The following is a 23983-nucleotide window of genomic DNA, read 5'->3' on the forward strand; positions in this document are numbered from 1 at the left end:
ATTAAAGGCGCCATATGTAAGAATGTGGCCAAAAACAGTAACTTCCCTCAAATTCAAAATACCTAAATAGGTCTTTTAGGTTTCGTTTTCCGACTTAACTGACAACCCGTGGTTGCTCGGCAGCTGAGACTCTACTGACTGCAATGATTGGTAGACGGCGGTAGGTGGCGCCACATGCAAAAACATGATTTCAAAACATAAACACGATTTGCAGTGTGCAAAAGATTTTTTTTTAATGTGAATATTTTGCCGAGCTCAGTATGTTATATTATTCCTGAGTCTCTGTGACATATTAGGAGGATTTTATGGCCAGTTGCTTTAGATTTAATACACAATGCACCTTTAAGGTCCATTTATACTCCTTATTCATCGGTTTTACATTCGTCTATCTAATTCCCTACATACCGCCGTGTCTCTTGCAGTGACATGTTAGTTATGCAATACTTCCTCTAGAGGGCAGTGCTGAGTGCCAAGTTCAACAAACGTGACGACCATTGAAGAGGTGAACAGACAGAAACGCGGGTGGATTTTACAGCGGTGGAACGTAAAGGTCCGTTTATACTCCATTTCCGTCCATCACAAACATTATCTTCATCACTACCCATACGTACCTCCGTGCATGTCGGTATGGCCGTTTATGCAATATTTCCTCTAGAGGGCAGTGCGGAGCGCAAAGTTGCAGGGATCAACAAACATAGCAATCATTGCGGAGGTTATTTTATTGTAACTATATCCTGGATAAACGCTGGACATGAGAATGATATTTCTCTCCTTTTTAGCCGTTTACTCGGTTTCAAAAACGTACCAGAAGCACGGTGACCCTTCTGTTCTTAATTGTATTTGTTGATTCTTATTTTATTGTTTTTATTGTGTTTATTATTCAGGCTATTTCGTTGTGTGTTTTTCTTTTTATGTGAAGCACGTTGGGTTCCTGGCAGCTGTTGTAAAGTGCTGTATAAATAAACACACAAGGTCTATGGTAATGTGTAGTTATTGTGTAGTAATTACTCAACCAAGCTGCACATTAACATAGACCTACAGTATATGAGGTACTGTTATATGACTTTTTTCAAAGCAATACTGACATTTTTTTTTAGCAGAGTTATTAATAGAATGCTGAAAAGTCACCTTTCTGCTCGGCTTACAACTGTTTAGAAACAGTCCAGATCCAGATCTACATCACCAACAAAATCAAATCATTTGTTTTTTAGGATCTCAACATAATCTTTATTGAAATCTTGCTTTTTGGGTTCTACACAAGAGCACAGACAAACAAATAGGAGGTAATGATAACTCTTCATGTTGACCACATTTTAATAGGACAGAGAGGGAGAAGGTTTTTTTCTTTTTCTTAAAAAAACAGCTTGCTCTTAGTCAGCTGACAACCACAGTTTCCTGTTAACAAGATCCCCTGGGGCCTGAACACCCAGGTTCATGGTGTAGGAAAGAGTTTGTGATAAAACTTCAATTTAACTTTGTTTTTGGGAAGTTAAGGATTTGACTTTTTTGACCTTGCTTTTTGAGACTTTGATTGTAAACCCTTGCCACATCCACACGTTCCAGTGAATGAAGGAGCTGAGATCGGCTGCCGAGCAACCACGGGTTGCCAGTTACGTCAGAAAACGAAAACCTAAAAGACCTCGGTATTTTGAATTTGAATGTAGTAACCGTTTTTGGCCACATTCTTCAATATATCTATTGAACTTGAATTATGACTGTCATAATGAGGTTGTAGATAACACTTATAAAAACGTTATTGTGTGAATGGGTATGAACGATGAGTGCTGCACAAGGGTATGAAAGTGTGTGTGAATGAGTGTGAATAGGTGAAAAACTGCAGTGTAATTTTCAGCTTTGAGTGATCGTCAAGACTAGAAAAGTGCCATTTACCATTTAACATCAGTGGCAAAAGTGACATCATTCTAACTAGTATGATTGCATGAACCTGAGAGTGGAGATTTGACTAGTAAGAATGACGTTGCAGATATCGGTGGTGAATATGTTGTCTCCCGATCATGTGAGAACTGCTTACCATAGCAAGTGTATATGTGGTAATTGTTAGTCAGCTATATTTCCCCAAACTCCCCACAAAAGACAGCAATGATACGTCCAGAGTGAAGAGTTTACCAAATAGCTGTAGGAGTTCACAGAAGTCTGAAGTCTGTTTAAATGTGTTGCACATTTGAACTGAATTTGAAGATAATCTGCACATGAAAATGCTAATATAAGCACTTCTCTCTCCAGTTAGTTGCAGTTATACAACTGCAATGGAAGCCAAATGATATGATTTTAAAACAAAACCACAGTGTGGTTTGACTTAATGGAAACTTCATGACATTTCCACACATGCCCGATCTCTGCCAGATCTTGAGTGACTTGTGACGTCCAGTCCATCATCATTTACTTGCTTTATCTGTGTCTTGAATCGCCAAAGTACATATATCTCAATGACCTTTCAGAATTGCCCGATTCTGCTGCATTTCCTTCAAGTGAAGCACTTTCATTTGAGTCATTTCAGCCCTTTTCAGTGAAGAAATGCAGCTGATTTTGAGGACGGATAATCAGAGGGAATTTTGTTCTCAAAACAACTTGATTTTTATCGGTGACTCACTGGAGACCTGCTCAAAAAGGACGACCTCATTTCAGGTACAGAGGATAAACACTGAGGTCAGCGCCCACACACACACACTAGTCATATTTATGTCAGCCTGGAGAATAACTGTGACCCTGTCCTTCGGTGATAGTTTTGTGCTGAAAAACAATAGTCTGTGCGTGACTCATTTGGATTTGAAATAGTCTGCAATCAGTTTTATAAAAATAGTCCATCAACAAAAGGTGGAGAGACGTGTGTAGGCAACACCTAATGTCCTGTTTCAGAGGGGTTTTATTTTAATATTGGCTTTGAAAACACACTTCGTAAATATACATCCTGCTAATTGCTCAATCCTGAAGAGTCGCTTTTTGTGGGCATATAAGTTGTACATAAATATCCAGTGTGTGTGACTCATGGTTCATTCCTCACAAACATGAGCCTGATGCTAAACTGTGGATATAAAACCACGACTGAGCAACGATAACCTTTTCCCCGAAATGGGATTAAACCTTTAAAGGTGCAAGCGATTTGTTTTTTCACAGTGTGTTTGTGAACTGGTCGTCTATGTTAACGTCTGTGAAGCGGTTTAACCGTGAGGGATTTGAATGATAACGCGTGTGTACGAAGCCGAAGAGTTTGTTGTAAAACTCTGACCCGAGACACTGGGCAACGAGAATACATGAACTGGAAATGACACATCTCCACTCTTTAACTCTCAACCCTCACTCAATCTCACACACACACACACACACACACACACACGCACGCACACACACACACACGTCTCCATGGAAACTGATTTAAAAAAATTGCTGGTCTGTTTAAAGAAGAGAATGAGAGAATATACAGTATATGAACTTATATACTGGATGTACAGCAAAGAACACACACACATTCACTGGATTGAGACAAATCCACCAGGATTAAGAAGATATTTAACACACAAGGTCACCTCCAGAATATTAAATAAGGACACTGTTTATGAAGGAGAAGTCATTAAGATTTAATGAACTCTGCTCTTAAATATTTCATTTAACCTGCCAATCCACTTAAACTTCGAGTGGAATTTCAATGGAATCGATCGGGTTTTTTGCGTTAGTTGTGAACACAACAGCCCCGACGCCGCCACAACACTGCAACACAAATCAGGCTCAAGCGTTAAGGAGTAAAATGTGAAAGAATGAAAGTTACACGGATGTTGCAGATAGCAGGAGAGAGAGAGAGAGGGAGAGAGGGAGAGAGGGGGGGTGGGCAACAGAAGAGGGGAGAGGACAAGGGAAGGAGTACAGCACCGAGTACAGCACAGTACACCACCTACACTCGTCTCCATGGCAACTACCACACTAGAACGAGTGATAATGCAGTTCCCTCTCTTCCTATTCTGAAAACTGTTCAATTGGTACCATATGCACTGTGCACTATGTGGGAGACAAAGCTCTCTCTCTCTCAGTGTGTGTGTGTGTGTGTGTGTGTTGCGATGTTGAGGATGATATGTGGAGTGTTTAAGAAGCGCCACAGTTTAATGCTTCTTAAACACCATTATTGAATATGTCTTTCATCCGTCTATCCACCAGAGACACCAGAGTCTTAGCCCCGCACTGAATTTATCATCATCGCTTCAGGGGGTAACTTGTTATTTTTAATTTAATTTCTTTTTCTGTTCTTGCTTCTTCTTCTTCTTCGTCCTCCTCTCCAAAGCAAACAGCACAGTGTGTGGGCAGCAAATGTCTCCAACCAACTAATATTGAGGTTGATAAAAACGAAGTGAATGGTTTCTCCTGATGTGGCACCTCCTGCCTCCGGTGTTCCTGTAAAGTGACACTATAACATCTTTTTACACACGGTTCTGCGCGGCACGGCTTTAAAAACGGTCAGGTGATGAAGACGTTATCTGTTGTTAATTGTGTTTCGTGATAAAAGTCCAGTGAAATCGAGACGATGAGTCTTTGCTGCACACCCACGGCTTCTTTTTTTTTTTTTCTTAGCCATCTTTTCCAACGGCCTTTCGTCCAACTCTGGACTCAGTTTAGTGTCGTTAAATCTGTGTGTGTTAAAACAGCCTCAGTAGCTGTTAAAATAACTAACTGAGGGTTTTTAATGCCGTCATTCTGTGTTAATTCACCGAGCAGACGGTCATGATTAATACCAAGCGTGGTCTGTCTGTCAGCCTCCGCTGTATATAAAGCTGGTCATACAGTGTAATCAGGGTCAGGAGTTGTCAGGACGTCCGCCTCTGCTCCTCACATCACCAGCAGCGTTTGCGCCATGACGGAGATCACATGACTGAGTCAGCAGTGAAGACGTTTCTGACTCGTATTGTGGCTTTAGGACGCAGTTAATCCTGGCTCTGTTTTAGGGCTGAAATGTTTTAAAGCCCACATAGAGTGGTCCTGTTGCACATATATGTTAGTTATGGAGGTCTACTTACATACATTAACTTGTTTTTATGGTCAAAAACCTCCTAGTTGCTGTAAACGAGCCGATAGAAATCCTCTTTTCTGACGCTGTTCCCCAGCCGCGATATTTCAGACTCAACTCTCTCACCCAGAAGACAGAGTGTCTTGTGATTGGTCAGCCAGCGGAGAGCCTTCCCAACTGTCTTGTGATTGGCCAGTACCCGGAAGTGACATGTTCCCCACACCCGCTCTCAGAAGCGCAGCTCCCCCCTCTGGAACGGTGGATACACTGCTACTCATTATCAAAACATTGTTTTAACAATGTTTAAAAATAGCTTCTTCACGACTCCCCGCCTCAGTCCCTTTTATGATTTTGACCCGGAGTCAGACCCAGAGTCAGAAGACACTGTCGCTCGTGAAACACCTCCACAACGGACGTTATTCTTCTTCTGCGGTTCAATGTACGCAACTGGATGTACCCGGAGCAGGAGGATCTGCTGTTCCGGAGAACCAGTAAACACTGGTAACCGGACCGGGTTTTTTCAGAGATCTTGCTGAGCCCGAGATTACAATACAACACAGCGTTCTCAGCAGTGGCTGAAATGTTTGTTTAGAACCTTCAGGGCTTCTTAAACAAGATAATGACGCAGATACACACTAAAAAACAGCGTTAATTGGAACTTCCGGTCTAGGTCCGCTTTAAAGCTGCAGTGTGTAACTTTGTTGTGTTTCTGCTTGTGTTTGGCCTTTTTGAAAAGAAACACTTATTTGCATACTGTGTCGACTTGCAGTAGAATTAACTTGTAAAACTTGTCATGGACGCTTCTTTGTGTTTTCAGTCACTCTCTGCCTGCTGTTGAACAAATCACTTCCTGTGTGCGGTGCAGGAACGTCACCAGGTGTCTGAACTCACGTGGCAATGGTTTAAAAAAAGTTACGTATAAAGTATAAAAGTTACGTACTGCAGCTTTAAACGTGTCATTGTGGTGTTCTGTCAGTATGACACTGACAGAAAAAAACAACCCCATCCATGTTTACTGTTGGCACTTTCCCACTATGTGGCGCGGATCGGCTCATCTCTACTTGGTTTGATATCAGACACGTCGTCATAGCATGCCTTCACGAAACTGCAGTGACGTTGTTTTATACGCGACACAAACGCACAAACTAGTGTCGAGCAAACCAGTTGTGTTCAGTGTAACTGAATCATTATCATCAGTTATTTAAAAAGATTAGTTCAGTACTTCCTGCATGACCGGAGCACAGACTGAACATGACCGAACAGGTCGTGATTCGGCTCACGATCGCCGGCTTTCGGCAGTGTTTTCAGGATTTTCAAGTCTTTTAACTGATCTACAATTCAGCATTGTTGGCTTTGACTCCGGAGTCGGACGTCGCGCTCGTGACTCTTCCAGTGACGCCACTCTCTGACCAATTAGTCTGTTGACATTTTATCATTGGCTCAGCTCGCTTGGAACCTGACCAGGTACTAAAAAAAAAGCACCAGATATCAGGTACTATCACTGATGGAAAAGCAAAAGAAAATTTGATTCCGCCATTTGATTCCCTATAAGCCTTGTTTTCATGATGATTTATGGCAAAAAGGAACTGCATTAGTCTGTGGTCTGTGCTTATTGAGGAAAAGTACCAGTGTCTTTACCACCGTGACCAAACAGGAACGACAAGGGCCAAAAAAGTTGTCTATTACCTCTTTAAAATTCTAAAAAGGAAACAAAATGTTTTCTTTCGTTTAAAGCTGACATGATCACCTCAGCGTGGCAGACATCAGGAAACCATCAGCGTACGAATCTCTTTAGAGTCTGTGCCCAGTGAAGTATTGATGTGATATTTGGTGTTTCTGGATCATATTTGATTCAGTGATTTTGACTCATATTGAACATAAACCATTCCTGACATCAGCTCATCTCTGGGTATGTCAGACATTTGAAGCGTGTACAGTAATTGGCTTGCGCTATGCTATGCGAAAACAAAAAGTGCTCCAGAAGAGCGAGACTTAAGATTTAGAACGTAATAATGACACAATTATCTCTTTGGAGAGCTGCTCTGCAGAACATCATCAGCACATTACAGGCACAGCGGGAGACAATCTGCTTGAGTGCAACACAATCTTTTGGCAGAAATGTCAAATCAGAATTTGGGGAGCCTTCCTGTGAAGGTAAAAAAAAACAAAAAAAAAACAATCTCAACCATCTGCTGGAGGCTTAACTGACATGACGGCAAGCACAGCAGGGAGGACGCCCGAGAAGAATTCAAGGTGACGCTGTCATCCTCATCAGCTGTGAGCCCAATCACTCAAAGTCATTAGCTTATTTTTCTAATCATTAACATATTCTTTTTTAAGCACTGAAAGCTGTTTGACTCCGTATTTACATTATTTCTCTCTCCCAGTTGGGATTTATATATATATAGAGAGGCTGAAATGGCCACAGGCTGCAGGACGCTGTGCAGGAGAGTGATTTTTGTTCACAGAATGCGTGGGTCAAAGGTTCCACTCTAGTCACACACTCAGTGGTGGACTGTTTCTTTGTGATTGTTCCCTCACAGAATATATATATATATATATATATATATATATAGTATACTGTATATAAATGTGTGTGTGTAGGTCCTGTAGGGATCAACACAACAGTGTTAGTTGCTGTGATGCACCAGACAATTTTGCCATTAACCTTGAGTAGAAAAAAAAAACCTTCTCACCTTCATACCAGCGTCACCACCAGCTCCACTGTATCTAGTGCTTGTAAATCATTATGGTCTGGCTTGTAGAGATATATGCTGTGCTGTGACTGGAATTATTCTTATTAGTCTTATTACACCTGGTGCCTGGGAATTGGCGATTCCAGAGATTATAATATATTTAAAAAAAAAAACTGGATATAAACCTTCACTTATCAAAATGTTTGAAATATTTTTTATTTGAGTGGAGATGTTTGTACATTTGTAAACACAGTGCATCCTAAGTGTAAAAAGAAACAAAAACAAAGGCAAATCATTAAAAATCAAAGCTGCCAATGTGCAGATGGAAAGTGATTTTTAATCCCACATTTAAGTCTGGGGGTTTTCATCCACTCAGTCTGGATTTGTCCAGGGATTGATGTACAAAACAAACTGTTTGGAAATGGAATTAACAGCACTACACTGAAAATACTTTCATGACTTCAGCTACTGTAGCAATCAACAATCCCAAAAACGTCTGGAACTCCTGGTGCCGGGGACAATGTGCGAATGGAGATAAGAGTTCCTTTAGTTTTCCCTCCAGTCACACAACCAAGTTGCTGTGCTTGAATTGAAAAACTTAAAAAGAAAGAAAGAAAAACATGTACTCAAGTCTTTACAAAACAAACCTATGTTGCAATCGCACTCTGCTTCATGACCATTTTTTGCCGAGTGCCCTTAGTTGCAGAGGAGTCTAGTCCCGTCATCCCTCCTGACGTGTTGGGGAATCCGTGAGCGGCCACGTATTTGCGATACGCTTCTCGGATGATGCGGAAGGCTCGGGCGTTGGCGTAGGGGATGTCGGTGACGGGGTCTCGGTACAGCGCGGCCTTGTGGGTGACGGGACAGACCTCCTGGACGGGGAGCTGAGGACTGGACTGTGCGCTGAGAGGAAACGCCGACTCGAAAGCCTCGTCGTCACTGAACGTTATGTACGTACGGGAGCACAAGCCTCCAGCAGGCTGCTGGGATGGAGTGGTGGGATTCTGTGGTGCAGGGACGTCCTGGTCCAACCTTTAATAAAAGGTAAACCAAAATTGGCATCTTTGACAAAATTCATCTACTTGATTTTCAGCAGCAGGCTCATTTAGTGTTTGTTTTTTTATCCGATAATCTTTCCTGATTTTATCTCGCTGAGTGGTTTCTTTTATCCAGTAGTTTTATCTAATCTGTTTTAATTGGATTTCAATTTTTCTTCTCTGTTTTATGATTCCCTTGTTAGTTTTGTTGCATGTTGTCCCTTTTAATGGATTCTAATCTGTTTTTATATTCTGACTGGGACTTGGTTTTTGCACTGTTAAGAACTCAGTGCATTATATTGATTGAAGTGCTGCTCAGTAAATAAAGAATATTATGATAAGAACGAGTCTACGGGTAAAGTTGAGCCCACGTACCCTTCAACATCGACATTTTCTTCTTTCAGGACGGAGTGGGAGACGAGGGGCATCAGGACCGAATGGTAACGGATCGTCGGTCCCTCAAAACGCCGCTTCTTGTGGACTTGCTTCTTCTTGTCTGCCTCCAGGCGTTCATAGTTCTCTGCACACAGAAAATAATAATAATTATTGTTATTATTATTTTTAAATACCCCAGTAACAACATACATTGGTTTGATTGATTTGACTAACAAGCTCTAACCTAGTGATCGAATGTTGAGCTCAGCGGTTATCTTGGCCTCAGCCAGCAGTTCCTCCTGTGTCAGGGGCCGGTCACGATGAGCACCTCTCCTTCTCCGCGGGGCGTCCTGACGCTCTTGTAGGCGCAGGTTGGTCTTGCGTGTATGTTCACTGGTGGACTGTCGCACAGACTTGCGAGCTGAAGAACAATAAAACCATAGATGAAGAACTGTGTTTAAGGGGGCTGTTGCTGGAAACTGAAAGTTTGAAGAGATCTTACTCTCGTTAAAGTCTTGGAATTCTTGTGGAATTCTTCTTTTCAGCTCCACTTTTGTTTTCTCGGTCTTCTTCTGTTCCTCTGAGGGTTTTTTGGGTTTAGGTTTTGCCACTTTTATAGGCTCCTTGATGAAAACAAAAATACAAAAGTCATATTTGTGTAACAATGAAGGAAGAACATTCTCAACAGCAAAACCAGTTTCTACAATTTTATAAAATTTCCAAAGTGTAGTAGCAAAGTGAAATCAATTATCCTTTTACTCCCTTGAACACTTTTAGGAGAGAAGCATTTCATAGCCAGCTCATCTATTAACAACAGTAAAAAATACACAAGGCCAGAAAAGTACATATTTACAGAGAAAAAAATAAGCTGGCAGCTAAATTCAAGTAAATTTGATCTTAGCGGAAAAAGGCATTTTATTTTCCCTTTCATTTGAAATCTCTCTTTTAAACCAAATGGAGAGTTGAGTCAGAGTCTGACAGCTGCTGACAAGGCCTTACTTTATAAGCTTTAGTGACGACTCGACTTTTCCGCCGAGGCGCATCGTCCTCCTGGTCGCTGTCTGGCTCGTCTCCCTCGTCAATGTCGAAGTCGCTGTCGACTTCGTCCTCTGTGTCTGAATGGTCTCCATGATACTCATCATCTCCCGATTCCTAAAAGGAGACAACAATGACAACTATTCAGTTTATGACACCGGATTAATGGAACACATCTGCTAATGAGTTAAGCCTCAGGATATTTAGAGATTTTGTACATGTATTATTCAAAAAGTGAAGTCAGTCAGGCAGGTAGACTATTGTAGCTTAATGTACATACAGTCAGGTCCATAAATATTGGGACATCGACACAATTCTTTTCTCTTTGGCTCTATACACAACTACAATGGATTTGAAATGAAACGAACAAGATGTGCTTAAACTGCACACTTTCCACTTTAATTTGAGGAGGAATTGTGTCAATGTCCCAATATTGTACACCTACCTCCTGGATAATTTATATTTATGGACCTGACTGTATACACAAAGTGATAACATCAAGATAGGAGATTTGTGGAGCGGGTGTAATTAGTTAGCCGTTTGGACGATAAAAGGTGTTGAAAGGTCTTGTTTTGTCCAAAAACCAGAATTATTCAGTTTTATAAACAAAAAAAAAAGAGCAGAGAACTTGTTTCAGTTATTAAATAAAACATTCAAAATGATTACATGAATATCAGAACAATAACTTAGTTATTAATAAGAGATTCTCATCCCACATGCGATATACTGTAATTTCACATGTGTAATATACATGTACAATATCTCATGTACAATCCTGTTCATACTGTGAATATCAAGCCCATACTATATATTCTGGTAACTTAATGTACATTCTATTTGTTTTACTTTTAATAGCCTTATTGTTGACATTTTTCTATATTGTTTTTTTATTTATTACTTTACATTTACTGTCTTTGCTGCTGTGTGACAAACAAAGGACTCATTCATTAATCATTGTAGCCCTAGTAAAGTCACTCAGTTTCTCACACTCACTCACAGACGTACAACACAGAATTACAGAAAAGCAGCTGAGTGTGTGTTTTTGTTCACTCCATGCAAAACTCAAACGTAATACAGGTTCATGTAGTGTATTTACAGGAAAACATTATAACACCGTTATTCATATTCATCGACGCTTTATCACTTCCATAAACATGACGTCGTACCCCATACTTTTTAACAGCCAAAAACAAGCCGTGGCGATAAACCGCAAAATCTAAATTTAAGTATGTGAACAGGCACAGTCACACCACACTGTTTTCTAAAAGAGCAGCAGGAATGACCGAGGCATTTTAGGATATGTCTGTGATTTTCTTTTTTTTTTAACTAGCTACTCATGTCACCTCAGCTGAGTCTAACATCAGAACTGTCAGAGAAGAAACTGCCAAATCTGCCTACACGCGTTGACCATTGATCCAACAGCTGTTTGAAGAATGAGCAAGGATGTGAAAGGAAAAAATCATCATCTGATTTCACAGTTCCTACACTTAAGAATACAATGTTCTTACATAGAGTATATTTTTGTAGCTTCGCTTCTTAGGGTCTAATGAAAGAAACCCTGGCACTCATTTCACTGTTGTGTATTGTTTACTGGATTCTTGAATTTGTATTCTTCTCTTGACTATAGACTGGGAATAAATTATTTTATTAACTGCAGAAATTCTGGCACAGAATGTCAAAGTGACACATCTTTTTGAGCTATATGGACATACACACATTATGTGTACATTGCTAAAAGTAACAATCAATAACGCACACACACTACCTTCAAAAAAATGCGAGCACTGTTTTAGAGGTGCATTGATTCTGCTTTTAGCGACACATGTGATGTGCCCTAATTAAAGGTGTTTAAATTTGTTTCTCTACCTCATGAATATTCATAGTGTGAAATATTGAAAACACATCAGTGTCCTACTTTAAATTCACTCATAGTTTCTATGGGAAATTAAGCCAAAATGGTGGAAACCATTGATCTGTTTCCCACACCTCAAATTGTCAACACCTTCAAATGTTGTTTTTTTATTCAAAGACTAAATACAGCTTACTGCCACAGAGGAGCCAAAGAACAGAACATATTTTAAATATTTCATTTATAATAAATTGATAATCAATTAACTAGCTAGAAGGCTGATATACTGTTTTATACTATGACTGTGAATATTTGATTAGTCAATTAACTTTCTTTGGAGCAAAGACATCACACAATGTCAGAATATAGATTGTTTGTTTATTAGTTTACTTCGGGCATGTCAATCATCATCACACATCATCTTGGTTTAATTCATGCACATGGCCGAAAGGGAAAGCAGGAGAAGCAAAAGCTTATCTAGTCCCACCCCTGTTACCCACAGAATACATTATTATCGTCATACTAATTTTTACTAATGACAGTTTGACATAACATGTTTCAACAGGAGCCAGCAATCAGAGCTGCAGTCTAGCTCTAGACAGTCAACCGACTACGTGTATGTCTGTACATGTGTCCATATTAGTCCAGTTTCGACTTGTTGACTGGCATGTCACAACATCACAAAGTGGGCCAATCAACAGAGATCATTTCAGTAGTTTGATTATTAACTTGGATGGTGTGAGAGCTATGGTATTATAGTATTAGTTATGTTTTATATATATGACTATTATGGGACAGTCCAAACACATGGAAATTTGGGGAATAGGCAAATTGAATTGATAACAACAGTATACTCCACTCTTAATATTAATAATTAAATTAATTATTATTAATGATAATAATACGTTGATGAAGACGCCAGTTTAACTGTATACTGTGCACTTACACAGTTTATCAGTCAGGTGCGTTGGTAGTTTGTTTTCAATGTTTCATATACCCCACAGGAAAAAGTAACCAATATTAACACTAGATAAACTCGATTAAGACGGCTATAACCTGCGTCAATCATGTATGAGTTGAAATAAAGTTGTATAAGATATACACATATCAACGAAACATATTTTATTGATTCAATGTTATTGTTTTTCGGTGTAGCTCCCATAAGCTACCACGTTAGCTTATTCTATATGAAACGGTTAAATCACTCACATCGTTAAAGCCTCCGTAAGTGGTCTTGTAGAACTCGTCCTCTTCTTCAGCATCCAGTAATTTGGACATGCGGTTTCCCGCAGTCTTTCTAGGCTGTCGACCGACCACCAAAGTCATGATGTTTGATTCCTAAACAAACAAAGCTAAATTACGCGTTACGAGTTAGCTCGCTAATGTTAGCTCGTGTTGTGCTAACTTTTATGAACTCCTAGTCTAGTTTTACTTCGTTAATAACAGCTGCACCTTCTTACTTTATGTTCGGTTTCATGTCTCATTTAAATCGAGTAGTGTTTAATTCATAAAAATATGTTTAATCAGTAATAACGTTACCTAAGTATATATAAAGCTAGTGATAGCCGATGCTAGCCTCTGTTTTCTATAGAAGGACCAACACTTTCCGGGGCAGGTGACGTACTTCCGGGCTACGGGGGAAAATTGTATTCAAAATGATTTTCTCTTTAGTAACATGGGCTGCGTGCTCTCATTTTACTATTTATTCAGTGTGACTTGATAAACAAACTCGCCTGTTATGTACGGCTACATTTATTAGTGTTATTTACATGAATCCGTTTATACTATCGTCATCTGTCGTCATGGAAACTAGTGAAGCTGACACTCAGCCAGCAAATGTATTGCCATGGCAACAACATTACTTGTCTTAACCAGCTTGTGGCATTTTTGACAAATGATGTTATAAATCGTCTTTATGTTTACGTTATTATAATTTTCTTAAAAATAACAAAGACACAAGCTCCCATATGTTTGCTCTCTCTCTCTCTCTCTCTCTCTCTCTCTCTCTCTCTCTCTCTCTCTCTCTCTCTCTCTCTCTCTCTCTCTCCCCACTGTGTGTGTGTGTATGTGTGTGTGCGTGTGTGTGTATGAGAGTGAGTGTTTGTTGAGTTTGGACTCTGAGAACCACAAAGTAAGCACATCAACATCTACAAAGTGATATTTCAAAAAACACAATCACTTTATTGTATGTTGCTTGTTCAAATAATAATAAAAAAAGTGATTTATTGGTACAGTACAGTGCAGTACACTTAGTATAATATGTGCAATGTTGGAATAGTATATATTTTTAAGTAAGAAAAGAAGTGAACATAAAATAAGGTTCCAGATAATATATACATGCATTATGTATATTTCATTAAAACAGCTGTAGCCTAAATTGTAAGACTAGTTCACCAGACCTGCCTATAATTTGTTATTGGCTGTACTTAAAGTGTTCCTATGCATACAGTAAATAGTAACCATGGAAATATTTATATAAAAAAAGATTAAAGAGTATTTTACTTCTCAATATTATACAGTACTTTATTCATCCTCCTTTGGTTAGTTTGCATTACAGTTTTATTTGAGAGAATTACATCTGAAGCAACACAACTTGTAGTCTTTTACACTGCAACAGAAATGTCCACATTTACATGAATATATATTGTCAGCCTTCACATTCACAAGTTCACATTCCACTAGAATTCAATCCTTTCAGTAATATTTTAGGTGCTAGTGCAAGATATACAGCCATCAAAACATTCTTATATCAAGTTGTACCAAAAATGTTATTTAGCGACTCATATAAGTTTCATTGTAAACCTGCTTGTCTCCATGTAGTTGCCTGTTCCTCTGTTACTATTCGACGCGGCACTCCGTGGCACATATGCGATCGTGGCCGTGTGCTTTATTTGCCCTTTGCTCTTACTCCAGAAGAACATGAAAATAAAACATAGGCTCACAGAGCTGAAAAACGAAAGAAAACCAATAGCTGCTGCTATTAGTAATGTCTTGACATCAAAGGGAAGTTCCTGATTTTCATTCACACCTGGAGAGGCCGACGGAAGCTCAAACCATCCTGTGAAAGGAAAGGGGGTTTTATGAGATGATGGAAAGACTCGGACATGAAGGCTGACGGGCAGGCTGTCGTTTCCTGCGGCGTTAGATGCCACACAGTGATAAGTACCACTATCCTGAGGCTGAGCATAACGAACCTCCAATGAGCCGTTTGAGAGAGCCCGTATTCTACCAGTCGGTGATAAAGGCTTAAGCCGTGGGCTCAGCCAGGTCAAACGTGGCAGAGGGTCACCTTCTGCATTGCAGTAAAACACCACTGTGTGACCCTGATCAACTATCTCCCTTTGAGGATTGCGGTTTAAAATCCGAGGCTGCCGACAAGTGAGCAAACCCTGAAGCTCAGCGCCAGAAAAGTCGAGAAAACTCCAGTCCTCCAGCTGGAGTGAGGTAGTGCAAGACGGCGAATGTCTGCCAAAGTCCAGGAACAGGTGTCTTCTCACCAGCCACAGCAAACGGCAGTCGCACGCCAGTGGGTTGTTATCAAGTCTCAGGGCTTTTAGGGTGTCCACAGACTGAAAAACCCCCGCCTCAAGTGTGGTGAGAAGATTTCTGGATACATTCAACAATCTGAAATTCATTAAACCCCTGAATGCTCCGAGCTCGATGTCTAGCAATGACCCACCAACCAGATGGAACTCCTGGAGCCGGAGCAAGTCTCCCAGCAGGTTCCCCTGAATGGACGTGATTGGATTAAAGGAAAGGTCAAGAAATACAAGATATACGAGATGATGCAGAGGAATGTAGGGTACAGCATGGAGGTTGCCATGTCTGATGGAGAGGGATGTAAGATTTAAGCCAAAGAGGCCGTTTCCTGACAGCGTCTCCAGCCAGGGACAGTGAGAAATGACGAGCTCCTTGAGGTGCACTAGATGATGGAATGAATAGTTTGGCAATGTGGTGAGACCCAGGCGGTGAAAATGAAGGCTCCTCAGCGCACAGATTTGTGTGAGCGCTTCTGTCGGAACAGCTGTGAGGTTGCAGGCATCGAGGTGCATCTCTTGCAGACTTGTCAGTCCAGCGAAGGCTTGGCGAGAGATGAAAACTAAGTCGTTGTCTGCTGCGTTAATGTACCGCAGGGCCACCAAGTCACGGAAAGCAAAATCGAGGAAGACGAGAATCTCGTTGCCGCTTATGTCCAGGAACTGCAGGTTTGATAAACCAGCGAATGCTCCCACAGGAATAATCTTCAGGCGATTGCGGGCGAGACGCAGCGTTAGCAGACTGTGCAAGCCGAGAAAGGCGTCCAGGTCAACTACTGCCAGGAGGTTGTCACTTAAATCCAAGTGCAAAAGTTGCGTTAGAGTCTGAAACTGTTGACGCCCCAAGGTTTTAATGTTATTATGGGTCAAGTTTAGTATCTTAGCATTCTGTGAGAGATTGTCCGGCGTTGTGCGGAGTTGGCCATGAGAGCAGTTGACCTGAAGCAGCTCAGCGTTACAGCGGCAGGACTGTGGACACGGCTGGAGTCTTCCAGCTGCGAGTGCCACCTCTGCTGCCAGCACGTAGAGAAGTGCCCAGCACAGGTGCTGATGGACGGCGATCCCTTCAAACATCTGGTGCCGTCCCTGCATGTGTGTGAGCGAAAGAGAGAGAGAGAGAGAGAGGTGTGAACAGAGTGAGTGTGTGATGATACCATATTTGCTGAAGTCACCTCAGGGAAAGTGGACACACAAATACAACAAACAGTCAGTATCTCTAATAACCAAAATATTTTTGCCACTTTTTGCCACTATTACATAGCCTTTTGTAGCAGGAAACTGACTCACTCTTCTTCACCAAAGTCAACAGAGAAAATTGTAATTTTTAGCTTGCAGGGACACAGGGACTGCGTGTTTACCGCTGCCTTGTTTGGTAAGTTTGTGTCGGTTAATCCTTTGTTTGGTAAATCCACACAAAGGATTTCACACACCGAAATCACAAAATATAATATTTGAACTTACTGATGGAATCAGCTGTAGAACAACAGCTCCTGCGAGCCATGATGTAAAATGTGTTCATTTTCTCTATGGACTTTGGTGTGGTGAGAGGTCATGATTAAAAAATTTCAGTTTGCAGCCACAAGAGTGTCCAGCAGAGAACTCATAGAAACTGCATTTCAAAGAACCCTGAGACAATTCTTTGAGTTGTGGCATCTGACATTGATCTGTGCTTTCAACTGAAAATGATAGTTTCATTTCCTTCTCACCGCTCAGCTAACAGGAAGACGCTTTTCATAACCAGACGGCTGCTGATGGAGGGTCCCGTCTACATAGACTTACAGATACTGAAAGACAAAAAACATGAGACAGAAAGCAAAGGAAGTTGATGCTGCTGTCAAATTCAGACTGCAATTATGTTGTTTACAGTGTTGTGATGATCCAAGTCAGAGACTCATCTCTTTCCCCTCACTGTAGATTTTACAGTTTTAATTGTCTTTTTAATTAATATCTTCACTGCCTTTCACAGTTTTTTTTTTATTTTTACTTCTGTTTTCTTCATTTTAAGCAACTTTCCATGTACCGACCATGTGATGCGACTGAAGTCTCTCCCAAACTACAACTTGTCGTGAGTTGAGAGTAATTTTACATATTCAACACCTATGCTCAGGTTGATGATGATGAACAAACTAATGGGTAAGTTAAGTATTTGCCCTTTGTGAGACTGAAGGAGGCCGGGTTAGATTTAAGCACTGTAAACTGCTTTTAAATCACTATTAATTAAATCTCTGACCTCTAAAAGACCAACATCAATCAAACTACTTTCTGTGCGGCTCAGTGTGCTTTAGTTTCTGAAACATGCAGTGGACTTTAAGACTTAAGCTGCCTCATCTCTCATCCAAGAGGTCACAATCCTAGTCGGTTTAATTTCTTTGACAGATCAAATAAAATGAGGAGAAAGAACACGTCGTCATTACAGGCAGTCATTTCTTGTTCGAAAGCAAAAAAAAAAAAAAAGGAGCGAGAAAGGGCAAACTTGTGCCGAATGAAATGTCACCCTAATTTACAGTAAAAGCTCAGTTATATGTTGGTCCACAATTATTGTCAACATCATTCGTTTTTTGGATATATTATCACATCAGAGGGCACATATTTGTGTGCTCTGATGCCAGTGAAATCACAGTATGTGACATTTCGCGGTGCGTTCCGCGTCTTTCAGGGCAGGCACGTTTCATTTAGCTGAAGAATAATGTGCACACTGACAAAGACGTCGGGTTATTATTCATGCCTGGTATGTTTTGACTTTGGGAGAAGAAACCTTATTTTAAATGACATGTTTGTGCATTTGTTTTCAAGTATTCATTATAGAATGCAGGATGTAAAAACATATAACATTTCTATTTAAAGTTGATTAATTATTGATGTAATAAACGTTTTTTTTAACCTGTTTGAACTTACTGTTTTCTTCAAACATATTACAGAACATGCAGCTAAATAGTTGGCAGCAATCTTAAAATCAGGCTTTATGTAAGAGTACAAACATTTGTTCTATAATAAGCCCCCCTCTTTTGCTAAATCACCACTAGAGAGCAGCAACAGCAGAACTCCATGGGTTTTTATTAGTCTGAAGTCATGTGGCGAAGCTGTCCATGTGTCCTGTCCTGACATTAAAGTCGACTCTAACTGTTGAAATGTTGCCGTCACATTATCATCGTCATGTGAGAAGTACATCCAGCAAAACAAACTGCAAGTTTATAAAAAAAACGACTAATGGGCCAACTCATGAGAAGATGTGTGACTGTCTGAAATGTGATGTTCATATTTCAGACAGTCACACAAATGACCAAAAGTGAGAGAAAAAATATAATATCCTTTTTGGTGGTGGTGGTGGTGGGATGCCGCCCTCACTTTTGGCAGCTGTGCTCACATGTGCTGAAAACTGCAGCACTCTTGTGTGTGAACATGGACGAGAGGACAACAATCTCAGGTCCATTTGGGACGGAAATCTGCGATTTAAACACCAAATGTATCAATTTTATGACCACATTTGCACATTCAAGAGTTCAAATCTCACTTCAGAATTTGGATTAATATTCAAAATTTGAAGTTAAAGTGGACCATCTTGCAAAGATTCCCACTAAGATATAATTTTTCAGGTGTTTGTCTTTATGAAAAATGTGCAAGATTTACAGATCTGCAGCAATGTATAAGTAAAGTAAAACATATAAAAAAAACAAGATGTGTAACTCACTGCCTCCTCGGTGTGAATGTCTTGTCATTGTTGCGGCTCCATCTTCACACCTTTGTCTGCATTTGCAGGTGTAGTGTTTTCTGCTCTCTGGATAATCTGAGAGTTACAGCTCAGGTCTGTCAGACACACACTGACGCACCGCAACGACCAATCTTCATCCTCCCGTCGTCAGAGTCTCAACTCCAGTGGAAGCGTGAAGCAGCGACTCCGTTTCCTCTGTTGCTTCGCTGTCCTCATGGCAACAACAACCTGGCTCCGGAGGAAGCAAGTGTTTGATGCATGCTGGGGGGATTATATGCCCGAGCTCCTGGACTTCATCCAGCATACTGCGCTGGATGAACGTCAGGAGGAAGACACAGGTCAGCCAAACACAGAGATTTAGGGGCAACACCAGATGGGATTGAATCTAAGGACACTTAAAATTAAAGGGATATCTTTGATCTCTTTTCTGTTGAAATCATTTGAAAATGTGATTATGATCCGCTTGTTTTGTAAATTCTGAATCTGCTGCTATAAAGGTTTTAATCTATCTCACGTGGTGAAGGCATCTAGAGATGACCTATAATGTGACCCTTGTATGTATGTATGTGCATATATATACTGTATGCTTTTGTTTATTCCTTACTGTATTTATTTTATTAATGTATTTCATATATGTGTGTATGGTATTGGAATATGTGGGGTGGGGGGCAGGGCATTGTTGTGCAAGATAGAGCTATTGTTGGAAAGAATCAAAGTATCATACTGGTAAATGTCCATCATGTTTTTTTTTGTAAATGACAAATGTGTCTCTTTTTCATTCTGTCACAGACAACAACTTATGAAAAAGGTCTCGGACAGGTTTTAATATCATATATAATATCATACTTCATATCGCAATTCTGCACCTTTGACAATACTGTTTGCACAGTTTGACTTTATTTATTGAATGTTCCAGTTCGACTGGTCATTGCACTATTTTCACAGCTCCTTTCATATGATCTCTATTATCTATTATATCTCATTCCATTTTGCACCAATATAAATATGGTTTCATTGTTTAAACCATTTATTTCAGGTGTGTCAAACATATGGCCCGTGGGCCCGAACCGGCCCACAAGAGGCTCCGATTGAGCCCGCAGGATGAATTTCTGAAAAATTCACATTTTGATTAGAAATAATATTATATACTAAATTTTTCTGTGACTAAAAGATTTGTGCCTTTGTAGAGCCACTGTGATCTGTACTGTAGGTTGTAAATAGTAAACAGTAAATAGTAAAATTAGGGATAATATTGTTGAAATACTTAATTAAAAGTAAAACAAAGGGGACTTACTATAACACTTGAGATAAAATTGCTTGACACCCCTGGTTTTTAAACATATATATGTCTGTATTTACATATATATAAAGTTCTTTGAATGTAATCTAATTTAATTTCCACTCTTCACTTCAATCATATTCGACTGAAGCAAATCAACAGGCAACAGTTTTAATCACAGCCAGCGTTTCTGATCAAAGCAGAATGTCCGGAAACAAGTGGACAACAAAGCAGTGATGAAATGTTAATTGCTGACGGTGACGATGATGAAATGTCACTGGAAAAATAACAGTAATAACTTTAACTTTACACGCACTAAGATCAAAGACACAGAAGGGACGAAAACTAAAATCAAATTATTTTAATTATTCAGCTAAATCATAAAAAAATGAGTTATGATATACATATTTAAAGCCAAACCAGCTTGTTGTAGATGCAGGGATTATACTGTCACATTACTGATTAAATATGATGAATGACTTGGCGATTTGTTTTGTTTTTGAAATGAAGTAACTGAATAAATGTTTGTATAGGAATAAAGTGAAGCAGTAAATATGTATGTGAAAAGTAAACAGTAACATGTAAACTACATGTTAATGGTCACAGTTTATTACTCTTATTATCAGTGGCCTTGTTTGCCCTGAAACGCTCAGTGAAAATGACATAACAAGTGTTAGTGCTTCAGGTGAACACTAACATTACAGTATATCCAAGTCAAGTTCCACTAAGAAATGTGGGTGTTAAGATCTACTGTAATGCATTTAACATGCTCTGACTGTGAGGAGAACTGTTTTTATTTCCCTCCTGTGGTTAAAAAAAAACTCCCACGCCTCTAAAAGACAGGAGTTATTGGCTGTGGGCTTTATAAATACATGATGGCTGTGAATTCATTTTTCTTTCTTTGTTTGAGCTGCTCTCCACACAAACACTGATTGCCTTTGTTATTCAAATCATTTACCGTTGAGTCTGCAAAAAATAAAATAAAATAAAATCTGAAGTATAATAAAAACCCGTGTGTGTGTGTGTGTGCTGCATGATTATGTGGAGTGTTGACAGGAAAAGATGCGTGATCACCACAGAAGAGGAGCCCGTGCTGAGAGAGGAACTCACCATCTGGTGCCTCGAGGAAGTTGTGTGTTCATCAGCAAAATCTCCGTCCAACCAACCCCCGGAAACCAGGAAGAGGAAAGATCAGATTGAATGCCAGTTACAGCCTCGGCCAAATCAAAGTTCCACGTTGTATAACCTCCTACTGTTTTGTTACGTCACAGCTGCTCTGTGCTCTGATGACTGTTGTGTGAATTTTCTGGGGGATTCCGACCACTAAAGGGTTTTCTTTATCTCATGAGACAAATGCAGATGAAGCAATGCTCATTTATATATATATACAGTATATATATATATATATATTGATATTAAATTATGTTAATTACATTATTCAACTTGATTTGAGTTGCATTAAAAGCAGAGGCGAAAGATTACTGAAAGATTACTGAAATATTCTAATCAAGTAAAAATACCTCTATTTTGATAAGATTTTACTGAAGTACAAGTAAAACTATTGGTCTAATCAAGTGTTTCCCAACCCTGGTCCTCAGGGAATGCGGCCATGCCATGTTTTAGATGTTGCCCTGCTCCACAAAACACCTGATTCAGATGAAACATTCATTTAATTTTTTTTTTTTACAGAAGTTGAAACATTAGAGAGCCCCCGAAGTGACATGAGAAAAAAAAGTTTGGTTTTTTGTGTTGTTGTTTTTTTTTCAAAAAAAGATTTTATTTTTTCGTAATTTTGTGGAAACTCGAGATCTCGACTTTGAAACTCAATATTTACATTTTTTTTTCTTGTCATTTTTTTCTCATGTCACTTAAAAACAAAAATATATATTTATTTTTTGTTTATTTATTAGACAAAAGTTGAAACATTAAATTTTTTGGAAGAAATTTGACAAGTTCAAATATATATAATAATATAAAAAAATAGGGCAGGGCAGTGTTCCCTGAGAACCAGGATCATCTATCTATCTATCTATCTATCTATCTATCTATCTATCTATCTATCTATCTATCTATCTATCTATCTATCTATCTATCTATCTATCTATCTATCTATCTATCTAGCCACTTTAATGTAAAATAAAATGTTAAATGTCACACCAAAGTCTCTCACACCAACAGTAACTTTTGAGCAAACCATTGTTGTCACAATAATGACACAACATAGTATGAAGAAAGCACCGCAGCTTAAAGTGTCCACACCTTGAGTTCCAGCAGCACAGAACAATAACAAGTATTTTTTTTGTTCCTCAGCGGCTTCACATAACGTCACAGTCTCAGTCACACACTGCTGTCATTTGTTTTCTTATAGAAAACAGAGAGATAGGTGGATTTCATGGGTTCACATTCACATCCTGTGTTACTTTATGTCATCTGTATTGTCCACAGATAGTTTCATTTCCATGAAGGTATTTTTTTTTTCTCTCTATGATGCAACTTCTGCCACTTCCTCATCTCATACTGAAAAGATATTTTTGTCGTTGGTTGTAAATGAGACTCACATGACAAGTGCAGAGAGCAGATTAGACTGGAAACTGCACTTCCTCTTTTGAGTGTGAAGGTGACTGTTTGAAGAGAGGAAGCACTTTCTACTCAGGATACAATAAACCAGCTGGATTATTCTGCAACAAGGTAGAACAACAAAAAAAAATATTCTTGTTTGCTTGTGTGTCAGCTTTTTGTGTAGTTACAATAACATGTTTTGGAATTCTTCCTCTTCTACGGTGTGAAATGAAAGAGGTTTAACTTGAAGGCTCCTCCTCTCAGCTATGATTCACTGTTGAGATGCAGACGAACACAGTGACGAGTGATAATACTGCAAACAGAAGATAATATTAGCTGTAGATGCAGACATGAATCCTAACAATGAGTTTACTCTTAATGCCATAACATAACCTTCAACTGAATAAAACAAATAAATAAATAGAGTTAATTCTAACACTGTCACACAAAGACAGAGAAAAGCAGCAAACTATCACAGTTAAAAAGCTTTAACAAACACTATACGAAGATAATTGTGCTCTTTTACTGTACTGTAACATTGACATAATGAATACAAATGACAAATAGTCACCTATAATTGATATAAGATAAGACAGACAAGTCTAATGATTAAAAAATAATAACAATACTAATACATCCGTAACCTTTTGAACACACCTAGACGCATGTTTTTGGCTTTTCATTTTCAAAGTGTTCTCAGTGTTTTTCATGTATTCTTTATTTTTAGTCCATTGTAAACAACAATTAACTTAAATACTCACACTGACGCACCTACGCACCAAAAATATCCTCATTGAAACCCGCTCAAATCACTATTTTTGATCATGACAAACTTCAAACTTTAAATTCATTAATGTTCATGTAAGACGAGGACTGATGTTGGTTTAATAAATGTAA

At 39.3% G+C, this 23983-nt stretch overlaps 2 protein-coding genes across 3 annotated transcripts; both read right to left on the bottom strand.

Annotated features, from left to right (window-relative positions):
* Window positions 1-8354: 8354 nt before the first annotated feature.
* On the bottom strand, window positions 8355-13436 carry vps72a (vacuolar protein sorting 72 homolog a; the record flags this gene model as incomplete). Of its 2 annotated transcripts, XM_083899794.1 has the most annotated exons (6): window positions 13213-13436; window positions 10119-10271; window positions 9622-9742; window positions 9364-9540; window positions 9120-9264; window positions 8355-8739 (listed from the first exon to the last, which is right to left on the bottom strand). In XM_083899794.1, exons 1-6 carry the CDS (start codon window positions 13327-13329, stop codon window positions 8355-8357), a joined length of 1098 nt encoding a protein of 365 aa, XP_083755920.1. In that variant the 5' UTR covers window positions 13330-13436. The 2 variants fall into 2 exon arrangements, with proteins under 2 accessions (XP_083755920.1, XP_083755919.1); XM_083899793.1 differs by having other exon boundaries at window positions 9364-9742.
* Window positions 13437-14783: 1347 nt separating this feature from the next.
* On the bottom strand, window positions 14784-16613 carry LOC310935830 (leucine-rich repeat and immunoglobulin-like domain-containing nogo receptor-interacting protein 1; the record flags this gene model as incomplete). The annotated part of the gene is made up of 1 exon (XM_083899790.1): window positions 14784-16613. The coding sequence occupies one exon, from the start codon at window positions 16611-16613 to the stop codon at window positions 14784-14786; it is 1830 nt and encodes a 609-aa protein (XP_083755916.1).
* Between the last annotated feature and the right edge of the window lie 7370 nt (window positions 16614-23983).

The sequence above is a fragment of the Microchirus variegatus genome, assembly GCF_963457635.1.
Source record: "Microchirus variegatus genome assembly, chromosome: 13".
Classification (NCBI taxonomy): Eukaryota; Metazoa; Chordata; class Actinopteri; order Pleuronectiformes; family Soleidae; genus Microchirus; species Microchirus variegatus.